The sequence below is a fragment of the Cricetulus griseus genome, chromosome 2, assembly GCF_003668045.3.
Source record: "Cricetulus griseus strain 17A/GY chromosome 2, alternate assembly CriGri-PICRH-1.0, whole genome shotgun sequence".
Taxonomy (NCBI): Eukaryota; Metazoa; Chordata; class Mammalia; order Rodentia; family Cricetidae; genus Cricetulus; species Cricetulus griseus.
In genome coordinates, this window is record NC_048595.1 from 275,107,364 (window position 1) to 275,128,754 (window position 21,391).

The 21,391-nt window shown below is 39.5% G+C and overlaps 1 protein-coding gene across 6 annotated transcripts in view; it reads left to right on the forward strand.

Moving 5' to 3' along the window:
• Positions 1-21,391, forward strand: part of Aig1 (androgen induced 1) — a 202,398-nt gene that overhangs the window by 53,073 nt on the left and 127,934 nt on the right. For 5 of the 6 annotated variants that reach the window (XM_027401987.2, XM_027401988.2, XM_027401989.2 and 2 more), the window contains exon 3: positions 6,689-6,790. In XM_027401987.2, the coding sequence (XP_027257788.1) occupies positions 6,689-6,790 (102 nt within the window). Of the gene's footprint in view, positions 1-6,688; positions 6,791-6,874; positions 6,955-21,391 lie in introns of those variants that run through there. The other variant, XM_027401992.2, reaches the window with a different exon arrangement.

Here is a 21,391-nt window from a genome sequence, read left to right on the forward strand (position 1 = left end):
CTCATTTGAACCATCCAATAGAAATGATTCTGTATTTCACCTCATTTGAAAGACTCTGTGTTTCACCTCATTTGAATGACTCTATACTTCGCCTCATTTGAATAACCCTGTATAGCGCCTCATTTACATTGACCAATGGGAATAGCTCTGTACAATGCCTCATTAGAATTATCCAATAGAATCCCTGCTTCTAGCTTGCGCCTTTTTCCCTATATAAGGACCCCTTTCCCTTGGCTCGGCGCGCTTGGCCTCACAGAAGCTAAGTCGCCCGGGTACCCGTGTCTCCAATAAAGCCTCTTGCAGTTTGCATCCAAGTTCGTGGTCTCGCTGATTCCTGGGTACCGGTCTCCTTCTACGAAAGTACCTCCACGGGGGTCTTTCAATTCAAATAAAAAAATCTGCAAAAAAAAAAAAGAATTGTTGCACAAAGTCCTTTAGAAAACAAAGGAAGAAATAATTCCAACTCATTCTTTTGAACCCATTCAATTTCCTCCTACCAAAATCAGATGACAACACCTTGAGAAAATAAAATTATGGATCCGTATACTTCATGAATAGAGGTAAAATAAGACCCAGATCTTGAACAAAATATCAGTAATTGGAGTCCAGCAGCATATGCAAATAACTTACAATAACCAGCTATGGGGTGTTAGTTTGGCATTCAAAATAAATTAATATGTCACTGAATGACAGAATAAGAAGAAAATCTTAGGGTAGTTGTCTTAAGAGATGCAACAAAAAAACCATCTGAAAAATGTTATCACTTATACCAAATGTGTGTATCTCCCAAGTAAAATTCTATGAGATCTTCCTCAACTTTAAAAAAGATATCTAAGAAAAACTGCAGCTATGTCAAACTTCATTTGAGAAGTTGAGCATTTTCTCTACAACAGAGAAAAAGATAAAGGCTTTGCTGTGAATTACTTCTACTTAACTTGTGTTAAGGACTTAAGTAACAGAACAACAAGCATGTGGTTTATAAGAGAGTTTTGTTATTTTGGATACAACACACACAAAAAGAATAAATAAAATTTAAAATAGTTACTAAAAACTAGTAATCAAGTTTAATAAAGGCACAGGAAACAATGCCACTATTTAAAACTTTGTTTTTATAAATTAGCAACAAAGAATACATAAAAATGTAGCAGCACACAATAGCTTCCGCAAATGTGAAATACCTATTAGATTCAGCAAATATTATGAATAGCTATACAAATTGTTAACTCAATATACTTCTGAGAGCAATGAAAAACAAACTTAGTACATGGACAACCTGTGCTACTACTGATAGGAAGTCTCAATGTAGCCAGGAGGCCAGTTCTCAAACAATAACACTGAGAATTCTGACAAGATATTTGTAAAAATTTAACAACCTGAGATTGTAAGATTTAAATGAAAGTCCAAAGGATGGAAGGACATTAAAACCATTCTGAAACTAAGATTTTTAGTATGGTCCCAGGATTCTGCCCCTTGGTTTGGTCTGTATAATTCCTCCCTTTGAGTTGGGATGGGTTTATAATATAAAGGCATTTCAGCCTCATGATTAGATTGTGCTGTTCAGCAAAGTTGAAGGGGTTTCCACCAGTAGCTCCACACTAATCTGAAGTCACTGCTTGCCTGAGTGTTTACACTAACACCAAATCCTTACCCACAGAAATAGGCATGGCTTTACCACATATGATGGTTAATCTCAGTGTCAGCTTGATGGACTATATAATCATCTAGCAGGTGGACTTCTTGGCCTGTCTGCGGGCTATTATCTTGGTTAGGCTAATTGTAGTGAGAAAACCGACCCATGGTGGGTGGCACCATTCCCTAGTCTGGGCTCCTAAACTATATAAAAAGGAGAAAGTAAACTGAATACCAACTTTCATGCTCTTTGCTTTTGTGTTTAAGTTATTTGAACATCCTCTGGATGGCATTTCCCATCATTCCTCCTCATCCTCTTATAAACTCTCTGCCCCGACTTCCGTGATGTTCCTTGATCCTTGGGGTAGAGGAGTTCTTGACTGTGGAGTTGACATGAACAGCTGCTTCAAGCTCCTGCTGCTACTATGACCATGATGATGGACTGTAACCTTCTAAAACAAACACTTTCTGAAGTTGCTTTTTTGGGGGTATTTTATCTGAACAACAAGGAAAGTAACCAAGAAACTATTTAAAGCAAATTGTTTATTATGAATTACTTTGCAGTCAGACCAGAGGAAAAAGCCCTGACATATTTGTGTATTAGGACAGAGATTTCCCAGATCAAAGTCACCTGGTGTAGTCTAGAAGGGGAATAGAGGATCTTCTGAATGAGAAGCTACTGAACCTGGTCTTATAATTTAGAAAAGCAGCACATGAGAGAAAGATGCCATGCGACAGAGCTTGGTTGTGAAGGGACCAGCTCCCCTTTCGGCAGTCATAGCGGCCGAACACGTGCTTGTATGACCTTGTCCTGGACACTAGGAAGTCAGATGCCTGCCTCGTGAGAAGGAACCAATCAGAAGTTAGCTGGTGGTGCTATGCTTTACGACCTTGGGTGTACTTTATGGACAAGCACACAGCAATGACGCAGAGCATAGCAACCACCCTGGGAGGGCCTATGGGCCATAACAACCAGTTGACCAATCAACACAGGGCAAGCCCTCCAAGGCTGGAGGCACACCAATAGTGAGCCTGTGCATAACCCTAGACACTCCCCTTACGCTGCCCTATAAGGTATCTGTCCTGTGGCTTCTCAGGATCTTTGCGAGCCATCTGCCATGGTCAGTGGGTGAAAGACCGGAGCTAACATGGGGTTAGCTCGTTAAATTACAATAAAGCCTCATGCAGTTTGCATCAAGCTCTCGAATCCACCTGGTGATTGGGGTGACTGCGGTCATGGCCTGGGACCCGGGATACCTGAGTTTTCCAGGGTTCTAACAGGTGGAGGGTTGTTTTTTTTTTAATAGGGGGAAAGTAGGCTTGGGAGAGGGCAGATGGGCCTTTGGGGACAGGAGTGGCAGAAGAGAAGAGAGAAGCATAGAGAGAGGTGGGGATAGAAAGAGAGAAAGGGAGGGAGGTGGGAGAGGATGGAGGAAAAGGGAGATTTTTCGGGGCCCAACTTATACCAGTCCCATACTACAGAGGCTATCTATTCCCGACTGATGTCTTTGGGGCTGCGATTGTAGCCAGCTGAATGACCCTGGGTCCATCCCTGAGTTGGTGAGTGCTGGACCGGAAAACTCCTAGCTACCCAATGGTGGCGAAAAAGAGGAGACACAGACATCTTGTCATTTCAGGAGGGCTCTCAGTCCATGCTGGAGTCTGGAGTCCACGATTTATTCAAGCATCCTCTTAAATAGTTTTCCAACAGTGGGGGTGACTGCAGAAGACATCTACTATCATGTATAAAGCTGATATCAAAAAATTCTTTTAACCCTAGAGGCACACCTAAACAGTCCCTAGGCAGGTAAACAAGCCCTAAGAACAGGTGTAGGCACACCCAGGGCCTAGGTCTGTTGTTATGCAAACTAGGAGACATTCTCCACTGAGGCCAAGCCAACCAGAGGTAATTAGCTGGCATCTGGAAGACAATGGGAGATTCGGGCTCCTGGGAAAGAGTCTGATATTTTTGCGGCCCCCCCCCTCCGTCAGGGAGGAAGAGAGAGAAAAGGAGGGGCAGAGAAAAGGAGAGAGAGAGAGAGAGAGAGAGAGAGAGAGAGAGAGAGAGAGAGAGAGAGAGAGTAGGTGGACAGGGCCCTTTTAAAAGGGAACACAGTGAATGTGCACAAGAGATGCTCTTAGTGGCTGCATCTGAGGGTCTATCCTGTCAGAACCCCAAAGACAGGCCAGTACAGTTGCCTGAATATTAACACCTGGGATATCATCATTCCAATGAGAAGGCTGGAAAAATATAGTGGTAGAAGATGCCTCTCGAAGCAGGAACATTCTCCAGAGTTTATTAAAGTGTAGGGTCAGATACTGCAGGGTGAGACTCAGGGCTCATCAGATCTGACAGTGATGTGGATACTGTTGATTCATGAACCACACTGAGTATCCAGACTGTAAAGCACGTGCCTGCAGTTAGTAATGGCGTGGCTGTGGACCTGGTAGTGTATCCCTGGCACCAAGCCATCAAATCAGCCATATTTGGCTTTTTCTCACCCAGTTGTCAAATATATACAGAAAGAACAAAGTGGAAATAGGAAGTTTTGTCTTTCATTGAGAGTCTGGTTTTGAAAACGGTTTACAAGAGGCATCTCCTGTAACCTATTGACAACTGTCCCTCTCAAAGCAGCAGTTTAGAAAGGCTGGTTGGTCATGAAAGGATACCCTCATTCTCAAAGCTTCTTCATCTCAGATCTTCTCAACCATCTAACTCACAGCAATTTGAAACTCCCAGCATCCTCTCTGAATTCTTTCTCACAGACCTCACAGCCCTGGGAAACATCCTGGTTGGTTCTACTAGAAAAATATGTCATCAAGTCTCAGGGGAGCCATCAAGACTATCAGAGTCTTCCTTTTTTATATTCTCAGTGACATCCTCATACATTATCCCCTACAAGTGCCTCAGGTTATTTCCATTCTGGGCTCAGCCTACTTTCCAGTTGCCAGCAAGAGTGCCCCCTCTCACTGTAGAGAAGGTGGGCTTCATTTGCAACTGTTCATTCTTATTGTGGTGTTCTGGACTTTATGTTTCATTTATTCTGTCTTCCATGTCTTCTGACTTCTAGCCATTCAGGATGCTCCCTAGATCCCCGACCCACCCATTTTAAAAAGACTTCTTAGTCTTCTCCCATCCTTCCCAACCCTGCTGTAAGTGGGATTCCTTCCCCCCCCAGCCCCTCCCTGCTCCCATGATCACCTTCTTCTTGCAGTCTGGACCTAACCTTACGAAACTGTCTAGACTACCAATTTGAAGATCATTCAGTGGGGAAATGGCCTACATTTTTATGTTGTTACTGGACTCTATGTATGCATTACATAAATTTGTATGTATTCCTAAAAGCATGGTAGTTATAAGCTTTCCTTAGCAATCTTTATTCATAATAAATAGGTAAAGTAATTGCTTTGTAGACTCTTTTACATTATTAGCAAAATTGGTGAGATCATAACTAATGGTTATTTTGAGAGTTCATTCCATGTATGGTATGTGAAATCTTATGCACAAATAAATGCTATTAAAGCAACAATGAAAATCTTGGTTTCTCCATTTATAGCATGGAAAAAATGAAACAATTTATATATTCTTGCCTACTTTAAGGATATAATGTTGGCAGGTAATATAAGTTTAAAATAGTAGCTGGAGATGGCAGGTAATATAATAAAAGTTTAAAACAGTGGCTGGAGAGATAACTCAGCAGTTAAGAGCACCGGTTGCTCTTCCAGAGGACCTGGGTTCAATTCCTAGCACGCACATGAAAGCTCACCACTGCCTGTAACTCTAGTTCCAGAAGATCTGACACTGTCACACAGACATGCATACAGGCAAAATATCAGTGCACATGAAATAGAAAATAAATAAATCATTTTAAAAGTTTAAAATAACTACCAAATATCTACTTTGTGAGTGTAGTTGTTATGAATGGCCATAACAACATGAAGTCTAAGATGGCAAATAGTTCAAAATCATGGATAACTTAAAAATTACTCATTGTATTTGAAAAGTTAACATAATTTTCCTTGAGCTAATAATTAATTTTTCTTTTGTTTTACTCTTGTACATTTGTAAGCAGGTAGTGAAAAATCATACATCCAAAAGCAAGGTAATTAACTGGGAGGAGAGATGTCCAATCTGACTCTAAAACAATGTGTAGAGGCTTACAGTCACTGGCTGTAATGATTAATCTTTGCATTTTATAAAAGAGTAAATATTTGCAACACCTTAGATTTCAAGGGAGAAAACCACACAGATTTCAAAGAAGACAGTTGGGAAAGAATTTTGGCACCTTTTGATTATTAGTCTTGAGCTACCAAGAATAACCTAGTATCTTATTTAAAGTTCAATTAAAATACTATAGATAACCTATAATTACAAAAACCAAAACAAAACTGTCTATATTCATGCTGCATTGTTTTAATTCTATAGAATTTTAAAAGTCATTATATAGAGGTGTGTGTGTGTGTGTATGATTTACAAAAAAATTGTCTGTTAAACTCTGTGCTGATGGCTAAGACCATGGGCCATTCATTTCTTTATTTGAATCTGAACTTTATCTCTCACTGTTAGTTTGAAGAATAATCAAATAAATAATAAAAACAAATAATAAAGCCAATAAATAAGCATTCAAATAAATACTGCTTCTACTCTCTCTGGATTACTGTGCTGCTATTGGGCCCAAAGAAACCTCTATAATTCAGATAAATTTCCAAGTTAAGTTACTCCAAGAGAATTTGGAATCTTCCTTTTCCCCACCCTTTGAGAGGAATCAGACTGGCACAATTAGCCCTGAGATGGTGTTCTTCTTAACAACAAGTCTTTTCTCTCTCCCTTTCAAGCAGCTCCTCTGTCTAAAAGAAAATCGTTGGAGACCAAAGAGGGGCTTGACACCCCTTTGGTTACTACTACAGAGTGAAGCAGGAATCATTTTTCTAGTCATTCATTGGTTTACTGCTGTCTTAGCATAAATTCCAAATTCTCTTGGGTTTTTAAAACAAATAACTAATCAGTTTTGTGTTGTAAAAGATGAAATTGAAACAAAAGATTTCCTTTCCCTTCCAGTTTGTTGTTGCGGTATTCTGGACCATCTATGCCTATGACAGAGAGATGATATACCCCAAATTGCTTGACAACTTTATCCCAGGTTGGCTGAACCACGGAATGGTAAGTAGATTAAAATAAAAAGCTTCCTTTGATGAAACAAAATTTGCTAAAGAACTATTCTTTAACTCAGACTTCCTATCACAGGAACCTACGTATTAATGAAATCTTGGAAGATTACAATGAGAGAAGAATACTGATAATAAATAATATTTCTTTCTGTGGCATTGAGTTGTTGTGTAAACTATGTAGTAGATGAGTCCATTTATAGGAGGTGCCAGTGGTGTCAAATTGTAAAACCAGCTCATTCCTGGATGAATGAGCCATTAGAAGTTTATCATTGAAAGGTTCAGGCATTATGCTGGCCTGCCCCTGTTACCTGGTGGAACAGGCAGTACCCTGGTCAACCCAAGGTTCCATGGGAACTAAGTCTACACGCAGGTGCAGAGGACCCCTTTAGAAGACAAGTCCCTGCCCCTTTACTCTCTCTGTTTCCTCTGTTCCCACTCTCTGTTCCCTCTCTCTGTTCCCTCTCTCTGTTTCCTCTCAGCTTCCTTTCTACTCTCTCACCTATGTGCTCTCTCTATGGCGACCGGCCATGGCGGTCAGCCATTTACCCCCTGTTCCTCTTCTTAGTCTCCCCATTCTGCCGAACCTTATAATAAACTTATAGTCTTATGTCTCAAGTCTCAGCATTTCTCTTTTCTTCTTTTTAAACAAAAGAATAACAGTCATCATACTTCAAGTATTAATTCAACCCCCATAGCCATTGGCCCTAGGTTCCACCCTCATCTTGCTTCAGAGGGACTGCTTTGGAAGTAACTGTTGTACTTCCCGCTGTTTTCTCAGACATATAGCAAGACTGTTTTATTCCTCCACGATCTGTAGCAGACATTTGAGGACTAGGTTTCTTTTAAAAATTAATATATATATATATATATATGTAAATATATATATTTATATTCATATATATATTCATCATTTTGTGTGGGTGTTTGCATTGAATTTATGTGAGCCTTATGTGTGCAGGTGTCCATGGAGGCCAGAAGAGGCTGTTGGATACCTGAACTGGAGGTTGTAAACTACCTGATATAGGCAATAGGAACCCAACCCGGAGCTTCTGTAGGCAGTAAGCATGCATAACTGCTGAGCCATCTCTCCATCCCCCATTGAAAATGTCATTAGCAATGGACTTACTCACCTTGCCAAGGTCCTCTCTTGCTGGGAGTTTTGCCTGAGTTGTTTTCCTTCTCTTTCCTGGCTAATTCTCTCCATCACGTTAGGTGTGGCACGAAGCTCTCATTTGTTTCAAATCAAACAATTTGGATAGTTTGTTCACCACTTTACAAGATTTGAAGGTTATGTTTTCTATAGAGAAGTTGTGTATCCTCTTTTCAGCTTCTAAAATTGAGCACAGTTTTGTTATTAATGAAAGGCAATTTTTAGAATAATCCCAGGATGTTCCCGTTGAAAAGGGCAACCCATCACAGAAATTATAGGGGAAGCAAGAGCTAGAAATCATGAGTCTTAGGTCCAAAATTACAGATTTTTCTGTTATTCCTCTTCTGTCCTCAATTGTGGGACATTCTAAACAAAGCACAATGTACTAACAATGTTATTATACAGAGGCACTTTACTCTGTCTTTCTTAAAGGCCACTATCCAAAGTGGTGCATCAGATAGTTGGAATTTTCTTTGAGATCAGTTAGAGCTGCTGAAAAATTAACCTGTTGATCTAATTTCCTACATAAAAGCCGGGTCTTGTTAGTCTTTATCATTTCCTGCCCCAAGTCCCCCTCATGTTCTCTACAGAATCTTTGTCTTACCTTGGGTTTCCATTGATGTGAAGAGACACCATGACCAAGGCAACTCCCCCGCCCCCTTTCACTGAAAATAGATTTACAGTGCATCCTGATTACAGTTTCTACTCCCCCTACTCCTCCTAGTTCCTCCCCACCTCCCTTCCCATACAGATCCATTTCCCCAATGTCTCTTATTAGAAAAGAACAGGCTTCTAAGAGATAATAACACAATAAAATATAAGAAGTTAAAACAAAAACTATCACATGAAAGTTGGACAAGGCAAATCAACAGAAGCAAAAAATTCAAGAGAAGACATAAGTACAGGAGACCCGCTTATTCACACACTCAGGAGTCCCATAAAACACTAAACTGAAAGCTTTAATATATATGCAGAAGACCTGGTGGAATCCAGACTGGCTCTGTGCTTGCTGGTTCCATCTTGTGATTTAGAAGGACTTGTTTTCCTGGTGCCTTCGATCTACTCTGGTTCTTACACTTTTTCTACCTCCTCTTCCAAGGGGTTTCCGGAGCACCAAGTGGATGGGTTTAGTGGAGACGTCCAATTTAGAGCTGTGTGTTCCAAGGTCTGCATAATGTCTGACTGTATTTGTTCTCATGTGCTATAGGAAGAAGCTTCTCTGATGATGGCTGAACAAGGCACTGATCTATGAGTATAGCGGAATATCATCAGGAGTCATTTATCACTACTTTGTTCTTATGGCAGGTCTCTGGGCTATCTAGTTTCTGGTTCTTAGTCATCCAAGCTGTGTTGGGTATGGGCTCCATCTCATAGAGTGTGTCTTAAGTCAAATCAGATGTTTGTTGGTTACTCCCATAAGCTTTGTGACACCATCATCCTAGCATGTCTTGCAGGCAGGACAGCATTGTAGATCAAAGGGTTTGTGGTTGGGTTGGTGTTTACATTTCCCTTTTGGTAGCCTGCAGAGTACCACTGTAACATAGAGGTGAAGGTTCTATGTCAGCACCAGCTAAACCTCTCCATGTTCAATGAATAGTGTGGGTGATGTCTTCATGGGACCTTGCTGTCAGTTTGTGGAGAGCAGCCATAGTTTTGGCAACAGCCTTAGTTGTTTGGGAATTTCCATGGGATCCCTTTGGTCAACAATTCCATTGAGTATAACCCAGTCCTTGTACTGGAAGCTTCATTTGCTAGCAAGATATGGCCAGTTGGGACTCTGTCTTTCCCATTATTTGGACAAATCATTGTGATTGCTTTCATATATTTCAGGAAGATTCCACTGCACTAGATTTCTTTACCACCCCTAAATTAAATCCACATTCCCTCCCTCAACCCTTTCCCTCTTCCAATCTCATCATCCTATTACCATCCTCCAATTCTCTCATAGAATTCATTCTATTTCTTACTCCCAGGGAGACCCATGTATCTCCCCAGTCTCTTCCTTTATAGCTAACTTCTCTGGGTGTATGGACTGTAAATTGGTTATCATGTACTTATCAGCTAATATCCACATATGAGTGAATACATAATATATTTATCCTTTTTTTGGGTCTGGGTTACCCTCACTCTGGATGATTTTTTTTTTGAGAGTTCCACCCATATGCCAATGCAGTTCTTATAGGAGAAAACCTTTAGTTGGGTCTTTGTTTACAGTTTCAGAGGCTTTGTCCATTATCATGGCATGGAGAATTGAGGCAAACAGGCAGATATGGTGCTGGAGAAGTAGCTAAGACTTCTATATCTTGATCAGTGGGCAGCAGGATGGAGTGGGTGGAAACTGATCAGTAGGCAGCAGGATGGAGAGGGTAGAGTCTGGGCTACAAATGGACTTTTGAAACCTCACAGCCTGCCCCTTTGACACAGTTCCTACAACAAGGCCACATCTTCTCTAAAAAAGCCACATCTCCTAATCCTTCTAATCCTTTTAAACAGTTGCATATCCTGGTGACTAAGCATTCAAAAAAATGAGCCTATGAGGGTCATTCTTATTCAAACCACCACACTCCTGTTCATCCAATTAGGTCAATTATTTATTGTCTTATGAAATATTTCCAAACTCCCCAAGCAAACTTTGCTGTTCTGCTTTTCATGTTTGTACACACTACCCTATTTGTAATATAAATGTGTTTACCCTCATAAAAATGTTAAGGTCCTGTACAAAGCATCAGCCTTTGAATCCTAAGCCCTTTGCCCAGATGCCTTGCATATGCTAGGGTCAATATGTGCTTGATAAATTGAGGGATGAATTAAGTACTGTAGGTTTTCACAATGCTATCTACTTATATCTGATTGCCTTTGTTTCTTTAGACCATTTTGTGTTAGGAATTCTACAGTGATTACATCTTTAATTTTTCATAGTGCCTCTATGAACAAGTAATTAGTTACCTCATTTATAAATGATGAAAAAACCAAGGCTCAAAAATTATATACTCTTCCCCAAATCACTTAGCTAGGGTGATAGCATGAGATCTGAGCTCATGCCTATTTAGTTTCAAATGTATACACTTATTAATAGTTTGTGTTTTGTATGAATATGTGAGACATTAACTAACTCTTTAAAAATGTTAATTTTTATAGTGTTTACAAGTGTAGGTCAAAATGCAGAAGAAATATTTTGAAAGTATTTTGAAGTTTTGTTTCAAACTGTATGGCGTAGTGCAGCTGTTGAAGAAAAACCAGACAATTAACTAGGCATTTTAGGAAAAATATTTCATGCCATTTGTTGCTCCTCAAAGCAAGAATATAAATAGAGATGCCCTTGACACTATAGATACTAAATCAAATACATTGTTAGGAGCAGGCTTTGGTCACTATCAAGCTTGTTTTTATCTAAAAATGAAACAAATTTTGTCATAGTATCTCCAAATATGAGGAAAAGTGTTAGGGGCTCATGGCAGTTTTTATTAGGAATCCAAACTGAGTGAATTAGGAAAGGGAGCTCTCTGAAACAGTTGCCTACTCCCCAGTAGGGGAATACAGTGTACCCCTGTTAATGCTAGGAGGTTTTAGGTAGAAACATAATGACATCATTATTGTCAACCTCACACTTGTCCTATTTGGCTTATTATTTACATCCTTGTACTGCACAGTGTTATCTCCAGATCAGAGAATTAATTATTTCATTTGCAGATCCTTGCTCTGAAGTTTTAATGTTTCAGACAAAGGGCTTATTAACCTTATATGTAGCCATTAGAACTTGAACTTGGCTCAGGTTTTCCTCCAAACTTACTTGAAAAAGTTAATGGTTTTTCTTTTGGAAAATGTGGGGCAACTTAGAAACGCAAGGAGGAATTGAATGACACGAATATTTAAGAAAGAGGAAAGATAAATTAACTAACCTGTCAAATCCTCTGAGATTTGTAGGTCAGTAGATTCTTTCACATTGAATTTGATTACCCAGCAGAGATAAATGGCCATTTCTTTGCATGTTACAATTCATGATCCCAGAATTAATGACCAAAGAACTTGCACATGGTAGCAGTACATGGTAGCTGAGGAATATCCCTCAATTTTCATTCACCTTTCTCTTATTTCATATATATTTTACTGCAAACATTAATTAAATAGAATATTATGTTGATTCTTTAGTTTGATAATTTCTGGAATCACAAAAATTAATTTTTATAAAAATGTGTTATAAGAGATACGCAATTTTAAAAATTAAATATGTTCAGTTAGGTTCAAATGTTAAAGTTTGAAATATTTTACTACTATATTTGTAGATTAAAATATAGTAGAGTAAAAATATATCACTTTTACAATACTTATTTGTTAGTTACCTTTCTATTGCTGTAGTAAAATGACCAAGGTAACTTAAGGAAGAAAAAGTTTATTTGGGCTTACAGTTCCAGAGGGAGGAGAGTCCATCATGGCAGGAGGAATATCAGCAAGCTATAGGCATGAGCAGGAAGCTGAGAGTTCAAGCTCAACAGGGAAGTTAACAGGAAGCAAGGCAAGACTGTGAACTCTTAGAGTGTTCTCTCAGTGACATACTTTATCCAGAAATGCTCTGTTTCCCAAAGGTTCCACAAACTTCCCCAGCAGCACCAACAAGTGAGGACCACGTGTGCAAATACTTGAGCTTATGAGGGACATGTCTCATTTAAACCACTGGATCAGCCAGTCACAGATTTCCCTGGTTTGTTTTATGAAAACACAGCTGAAAATGTAGAAGGATATGGTGTGTCTTAGTTCATTTGCTTAACTAGTAACTTTCAGTAATTCTGTAATAGTACTGGCTTTCCAGGCCTATCTGCCTCTTTTGTTAGTGTGGGGGCTTAAGTTTCTTGTTGGAGTCATCAAGGACCTTTCTAACATGGTTGTGGAAGTCTCAGTGGGAGAGGTATAGTCAATTTAAGGGGTTCTTATTTGCACTAATCCTGCCAAACCAAATAAGCAGGGTCCAAATGGGAGGAAACATCTTGCAGAGGGTGATAAAGCTTTCTCTCACATCCAATGCTTGTATTAGTCATAAAGGTAGAGTAGACGAGCAATAGTTGTGAATGGGTTTTATTGTAGTATTAAAATGTCAACATCATGGTTAAATCGGGGGAAAGAATAGGAGCTTGGTTGCAGGAACCAGAGGTGACATGGGTGATAAATGTCCACTACCTATTTTTGAGGAATGTCAAAACACTAGTAAAATACCAATTCAAGAAAGTTATAACAGATTACCATAGTACTTAAATATATATAGTTAAAAGCACCCCAAGAAAGAACGTGCCTGTTCTTGTGCATATTCACTGAAGATTCCCTAAATATTTTCTAGGGATCTAGAGCACAGGGATCACAGAACTGGGATAAAGCTTGTAAGTAAATCCTAGCCCCATTGCAAAGAATATCACCAACTCTGGAATTGAAACATGGAAATGCTGGGCATAAAATCAGTGAGGTGACTGACTCTGGACTCACAGGATCTGAAATTCACAAGTCATTTATTTTAATTAATGTTAGTGATGCCAAAAGTTAGACTCACTTCTTACTAAAGGGGAGTGTTCTATCTGCTCCTGTTGTCCAGAGGAACTTATCCTAGATTTTATTTGAATCAAAGCGGGGGAAATGGGTCAATATGTGAGTGACAACACTAACTCAACCCCGTTGTATAGCTAAGAATTTGCCTCTGTGCTCTCCAAAATAGCCCCTAAATTTAATTTATTATAATGAAAAATATAAACTATACAATAGCATATTTTATTTCAGCCCATGTTTAAAATGCAATACAAATTTCTTCTGTCTTGAACCCTATTTGCATTTGTATTCCCAACAGCTCCACCCACAGAGTATACTGATAAGACATTTGGCAAGCATTGACGTGGAAGGATATTTGATATATTTGCCATGGGTGCTTAGAAGAATTATACACTTGTATCTTCCTACCACTGATAACTACACAAAATGAATACAGAAATGCAAGCAAATATCCCATGTCAAGTCCGAAGTCTGTCTTTCTCTACTTACAGACCATGAGACCTTGATATGGATCTCAGGTACTGCTGCAGTACCCACCTGCATGCTGCCATGCTTTCCACCATGAGAAAAATGGGCTAAACCTCTGAAACTATCCTTGTCCTTTTAATCCCTTCAAATACTGCCATTCTCGTGTGACTAAGCATTCAAATATTTGAGCCTATGAGGACCATTCTTATTCAAGTCACCACAGTACCCAACTACTGATTTTGATCACAGACAGATGTAGTTGAGTTTTTTGGAAGGCCTGCAACCAGTAGAGACCAAATGCTAATACAACCCAGAAAACGTTTTGAAAACCTTCCTTATTTACAATAGACTGTTGGGCATTCTGGGGTTACAGGATGAGAAAAACACAGGGGTAGGGGAACGGTGTCAAAGGATGCAGATGCTGTGTTTGAATATGTTTGCAATATGTAGAGAGCAATGCTGCAAGGACAGAGTAGTCTCTGCAGGACCATTTTTCACTCGGACAGAGAAAAGCTCATGTTTTCTGATCTGTCTGTGGGTTGTGAAAATTGAGCCCAGAACCTTTCTTTTCATCCAAAGTTAGACTTTTCAGGCATTGCCAGTGGTGTCATGAAAAGCACTGCATAAATATTTCAGATCTAGGAAGATTGCAGACTTTCAGCAAAGAACCAATAATGAGACATGCCTCTGCTGTGGAAGACCTTGTTTAATGATTGAAAATGCTGGGCAAAACCGTGTGGAAGGTTAGGGCATTATCATCATCATCATTAGAACAGATCCAAAAGCAGGCAGAATCTTTCTTTATATTGTAATAATCACAGCAAGAATGTTCACTCACCATATAATTTACAACGAAAAAAATAAACCTTACCCCTTCTCATACTTGATTTGTCATGTCTTGTTATATTTAACTGATCCCCACAAGAGGCATAATTTAGGCAAGTATTTATTCTGTTCAATATTATTTGACATTTGGTAGCTATGAAAGGCTTTCTACATCTGGTTTTCCCAGAAGAGAAGGCATTAAGTGCTACTTGCATTATGGTTGGTTTTGCAAGAACTCAAGATCTGACATTATTTTGGTAGATAACATGACTTATGGAATGTTTTCAGCCTTGGGATTCACAGATTGTGCAACTCATGGTCCATAGCGTCTGTGCCTCTCTCATATGAGACACTGCATGAAGGGAGTTGCTGGTGGAAATAAGACTGTTATAAACACACCAGAGATAAGAATGGGCTTTTCTCGTTTTTTTGTTTGTTTTTTTTTGTTTGGTTTTGTTTTTTGTTTTGTTTTGTTTTGCTTTTGCATTCATTCTAAAGTAACTAGAAGACATCTAAAAATCTTGGGAAATAAAAATTAGAAGCATAAACAGAGGTCAAAAACTTTTTAGGAATCCTCCAAACAAATAAGGCCCTGAAAACTAAAATAAATGGAGGCTGCATGACAGACCCTTTCTGAGCATCACGTTTTACAGGAATTGCTTCCTCCACTCTGAATTTTCTTTCATAACTATATGCACTCCCAAGTTCAATTCTTTCATGTTAAGTTTTGCAGCATTAAATTTTAATGTTGGGGATTTAATTCTTCTTCTTTTTTAATGTCACTATCCCCCTTCATTTAAAATATGAAGAGGCCCAGCAGTGGTATTAGTTCCAAACAGCCCTCTAAGCTCTGTTCAGAGCTCTTGGGGCCATCAAAACCCAAAGTGTGGTTCACTTAAGGGCCTTTCCCCTTAATCCTTAAATCCAGAGATATTTCAAATAAATTTAATTCATCTGTTTTCCATTCATTTGTTGCTGGATCTTCATATTTTGTGGAGGGGTGGTGGCAGGCAGGAAGGTGCTGTCCTATGCACTGGCTTCCTCCTTCATGCCACAGACAGATCATTTATGAGTCACAACCCAATTCCTTGGCAGAATTCCAAAACCCATATCCTTCCCAGTTCCCTTTTAATTGAAGTGCCAACCTCAGCTAACATCAGTGCATTTGCCAAAGAAAGTAAAGAGGAAAAACAAAAATCCACATTGGTGTCCCAGCCAGACAGTCCCAGAATCTGACACTTGTGATTCTAAGGTCCTCCAGTGTATATTCCATGTAATACAAAAGCTTCAGAGCAATCTCTGATTAATTCCTGGTAGTGGCCTCTAATTGGGCATATCCAAGAATGGAGAGCCAATGGGGAGCCATGGCCATGGGAGTTTATCCCCTATGGAAAACACTATCACAGGGTTGGACAAAGGCTTTTCTCCAGTTCAGGTCAGCCAACTGTCTTCATGTAGGATCTGAACACCTGTCCTCTGGGTTGCTCTCATATATTCTCTGAGCAGGTTCCCCCTTCTGGTGATGATTTCCACTTGGAAATAGACATAGGAACCATTCCATGTCTGTGTCTTCTGGTTTCAGTGCGGGCCATCATACTCTAATTTTGACATATTAAAACCAATTCATTAATTCCCTCTCCTCTAAATCTTGTCACTCACCATGTGTTGCCATTGCAGCATAGCCAGATGTATCCATGAGTTCCCTTGTAATACATCTCCACAGTTGAATCCTATTAGATCTTCCAAACTTACTCAGGTCTCTTCTTATACCCACTGTACCCACTTCACTTTGAGGTTTCAGTTCCTTAACTGAGCTGTGGCAGCTGGCCTTTTCTCCTCCTGCTGCACCTTCTTTCCTTTCCCAGTCTCCTCTGTTTATCTTTAGCCAGTCCTTTTGATAACCTAGGCTACCCTTCACAGAGAATGGATGTTCTAGTAGCTTCTAGTACATTTCTTGCTCAGGGATCAACTGTGAGTGAAGGGAATCTTGGTCTCCTAAGTCAAGTAGGCTCTGTACTGTGCAACGTGGCTTTATCCATGCATTGCTTGCTTTCCATTTATTGTTTACTCTACACAGTGGCTTTTAGGCCAAAGGAAAAGCAGTCCCTTATCCCCACAAATCCTTTCTAAAAATTCTAGAAGTGCCACACACTCAGTAAATGCTAGTGAGGAAATGCTATGGAGGTTCCTCTTTGTCATGCTTAGTCCCTTTTTATGGTGCCTCATCTTGCCTGTACCCATTTTTCAGTATCATATGGACTTTGCACAACACACAGTAAAGCAATGTAACCATTATCCTTGCTTATTGGTATTGCCTAAACATTTTTGAGGTTAATTATACTCGGCATCAAAACTTTTATGCCCTTTTTATCTGATGTGAGTAGGATAAGGTTTAACATCATTGCTGATGTTTTTTCTCTCAACCGTATAACCCTTAATTATATTCCTAGTGGATTCTATTTTGTCAAACTCAGTGTAAATGTAGGATGGTCTATGGAGAAGCCACTACAAAGAATTTGGTGATCAGTGAGTGACTATATTGGAATTTAACAAAATAATGCATTTGCTTTCAATTTTGGTGCCTAGAGTAGCACCATTGAGTTGAAGTTGCTTTACTGGGAGAAGGTGCATAAAATCAGCAAGAAAATATTTGACATTTTGACCAGAAAATACTAAATCCACAGTCACCTTGCCTGGAGACATGCACATTTGATAGAGATAGTTGTGTAGTGGCAGAAGGGACAGGTAAGACACAGTAGTAGGATTGGAGAAACATGGAATAACTATGCGTATGCATGCCTATGTGGAGAAAGAGTAACATTATAAAGGAACTCATGAGGGAACAGGTGGGGCTGGAATGGGCAGGAAACAAATGGTTGCCTAGAGTCAAAGCCTGCAGAGAAAGGTCAATGTTGGCCTCCTCGGCTGATTGGACTCTAGGTATCTAGAGTTCTTGAGGGGTCCTTGTGCTGACCACAGTCTGAGAATTGAAAAGCATCATCACAGGCCCTCACAGTGGCTATGGATCATGGAGGAAAGCAAGAATATGCTGGTGGTCTCCACATTCTTGTCATAAGTGTGTGCTTCTATTTCCAAGCATGCAGAGTGTAGAAATCCATTTCAAAGTGTTTGTCCTAGCCTCCTTCCCACACACTCCTCATGGCTGTTTGATTCTGACTCTAAATACTCAATTTGTCCCCATCCTTTGGTGATACAGATGTGCTTGTCTGACTTCCCTGAGCTCATTTATGCTCTTCACAAGGTAAGGTTTGGTCTTCAGTATTCTCCCCTACAATACTGTCAGTAACAGGGGACCCTAGCCACAAGTCTCCTCTAAACTCTCCCCAGGACCAAGTCTATACCAATTTCTGATTCTTCTGCTAAAACTCAACTCTCCCTGAGTCTTTCCATGTAAGCAACACCTCTCCATTGACTTTCTATGATTTACAAGCCTTTTTGCTCCTCAGGTACCCCTGCTACACAGTTCTCAGCTTTTTCTATGTATTGGTATATCTGACTCAGTACCTGGGATATAGTAGCACTCAGGAAATATTCTAGGATGGATGGATGGATGGATGGATGGATCCCTGCTTTCATACTCTGGTGATACTATCTGAACTGAACATGTACTATTTTCTTCATGTGGCCCTAAACTTGTACTTTATGATTGCCATTTCATTTTCATGTTCCATAATCTAGCCTTTCTGCAATCCATTCTAAAGTCTTGTGCATCCCTGTTGGACTCATTGACAGATGACAATCTCCAGTACCAGTCTTTTCTCTTTACATCAGAATTGTGTGGCAGTATGACAACCTGCCCATGCTTACAAATCCAGAAGGTCTTCAGATTGGGAGTGACCCACCCAGTACCCTGCTTGTTACCTTTGTTTCTTGGGAAGTCTTCAAGAGCCTTGTAACATCTAGTTAAGGAGATGCGTTTAAGTGTAAATTATTGTTCTATTTCATCAAACATGTTTCACTAAAACTTAAGCATTTAGTGTCTGATATTAGGACATTGATAAATATCCATTATTCTTTTGATAAACAAAAGGAAAATAGATTTTTCTTTTCATCCAAGCAATGACAATTTCCTATTGTTCTCTTTGTCTTTGGATCCATAACCAGGGATGAGTTTGCACAAAGTGCACTAATTAAGATTTGCTTTAAACGAAGAATGAAAATTAGCTCTGATTGGTGGGATTGTTTTCCCTTAATTGTAATCCCTCTTATCTTTACCTACATTAATCTATTTGGTCTTACAATAACCTGGTTGTCTTACACATCCAGGTACTGGTGCTCATGAGCTACTTCCTGTATGTGCTACAACTCTGTTGCCATCGCTACATATGCAGCAATGTGACTTTTATAGCCTCCCTTTAACTCACTCCAAAAGATGCCTACATATTTCTCCAGCTTATACTTCCCATAGCTACCAACTTTGGAGTCATCTGAAAAGGGGAATGAATCAAGTGACCTCTAGAGTTTTCCCTGGTTTTATTATTCTTGAAAAATAGCTTGATATAAATGATGTATGAGGTTGGTCAAAATATAGTTCACTATCAAAGTCATGTGTGTCTCAGCTGAATTCTATTATGAGGAACTTGCAGCTTGTTATGGGAATCATGAGGTACACTACGGACATGCAAATCACAGGACCTCATACATAGTAGGTCCATTAACTATAGTCCCATAAAATAAAATAAAATAAAATATCAATCCTCCCTATAGCAAATCATTCTTTCTTGTCATATAGTCAATAGTGAGTTAGTGTCAAACTCTGAAATTCCAAGGAAAATGCTGATAGAAATTTTGTAATTGCAGAAACACTGCATTTGTACATACTTCTTACATGAAAAGATTACAAAAATTTCTAAAAAGTGTATATATGATATAAGGCATTTGTCCTTGGACCAGGAATTCACAAATTCCTTGAGCATATTTTAGCATTTCTCCTCAGTTGCACCTATTGCAAAGAGTGCTGCTTAGATTCAAATTTGACTGCTAATCTTCACACATATGGCAAATGTGGACTACTCAGACCACAGCTATTTTGCTACATTCCACGATGTCTCATTTATTTGTTTGATTTGCAGCTATAGCAACTAGATTCCACCATGGTAGGCTTTTACAGAGACCCACAGTATGATCAGCTTGGTGGACTCTTGGCACTCGGCACCAAATTCAATTGAAGACATATGCACAGATTCACTTACCACATTTAAAAAAAAAAAGTTTTTCACACTGGGGTAGACCTGTACTGTCTGTCTAAAATATGAAAAGCAACCTTCTGCAAGGAGAGCAAGCAATTCAAGACATTGCGACCTTCTTCTCTATAACATTTCCAATCTTTGACTTTTCTTGCTATATTTTCTAAGTGCCCGTCTGACTTTGAAGCAGGCTGCCTCTCCACAGAAAGCTTGCTCCTGTGATGACTAAAGTGTTGACCTGGTGCCATGCTGGTGCTGTTCCATGCACACAGCTCTGCCCAAGAAGAGCAGTTGAAAATGACCTTGAAATAGAGTTTTGCCAAATACATGAAATATGGGCCTTCAAGAAGTACCGGCTTTCTAATGAGTTGGAGAATATGTGCAGTGCTGTCAGAACTAGTGCTCTGAGTTGGGTATTGGATTACCAGATCTTAACATCTCTGTGCAATGATGCTCACTCTTGGCTTCTGATGATGCACATTGTAAAATGCTGGAAAAATTAGGTAATGAAGAAAACTGATGTCTTCCTGTTGTTTCCCTTAGGTAAGTCTCTCCACTTCTCCCAACCATTTGCTGGAGGAAATACAGAGGCATTGTATGTATTATGTATGTATGTATGTATGTATGTATGTATGTATGTATGTCTTAAATTGAGAGATGAGAACTAATGAGTGTGAATCTCAAAAAAAAAAGAGAGAGAGATGAAGATAAAGATGCAATTAGTGGGCAAGTAGGATTAGGTAACTCTCCTTTTAGTTGTAAGCTGCCCGTGGGTGGGATTTTGATCCATGGGATCTAGGATCCAGGAAGGCAGCATTTCTTCTCCTCTTACTGTGCTTAGCTACACAGTAAACTGTGTTGCTATTTAAACACATTAGTTGCTGGTGACCATAGTTTCTATTCTGTCGTTTTCCACATTACCAAGTACTATCTGTGTGGCTCATGATGTTACCCCATTGCACTTCTCATCCTGGCAAGTAGGCTGGCTCCAAGAATCTGGATAAAATGAAGTCATGCTTTAACCTTGTTTAGAAGTCCTGATTCATATGACTTTGCAAGTGCCTCTTCTGTCTCCACTTCACTTTCCTGGGATCTTGCTTGGCCTGTGGTAGGATCAAGGTTGTCTAAGATCTGGTTAGGCATGGTGCCAGGGCAAGGAACACTGGGGAGGGTTGGATATTCTCATTGGACAGCTCTCAGTTTTATGCAAAATAACATTATGCACTTCTTTTACAAAAGGTAATAAAGACCATTCAACTCTCCTAGAACTCTGAGAAGACTAAAGTCACTTGTACTTGTACAATTAGGACAGCTTTCCAAACAATGACTATCCTGCTCAGTGTGCCTCTGTATAACAAAGGAGCCATACTACAAGCAGCAGCTTTCTTGTTACTTCATCTGGGATTTTCTTTTT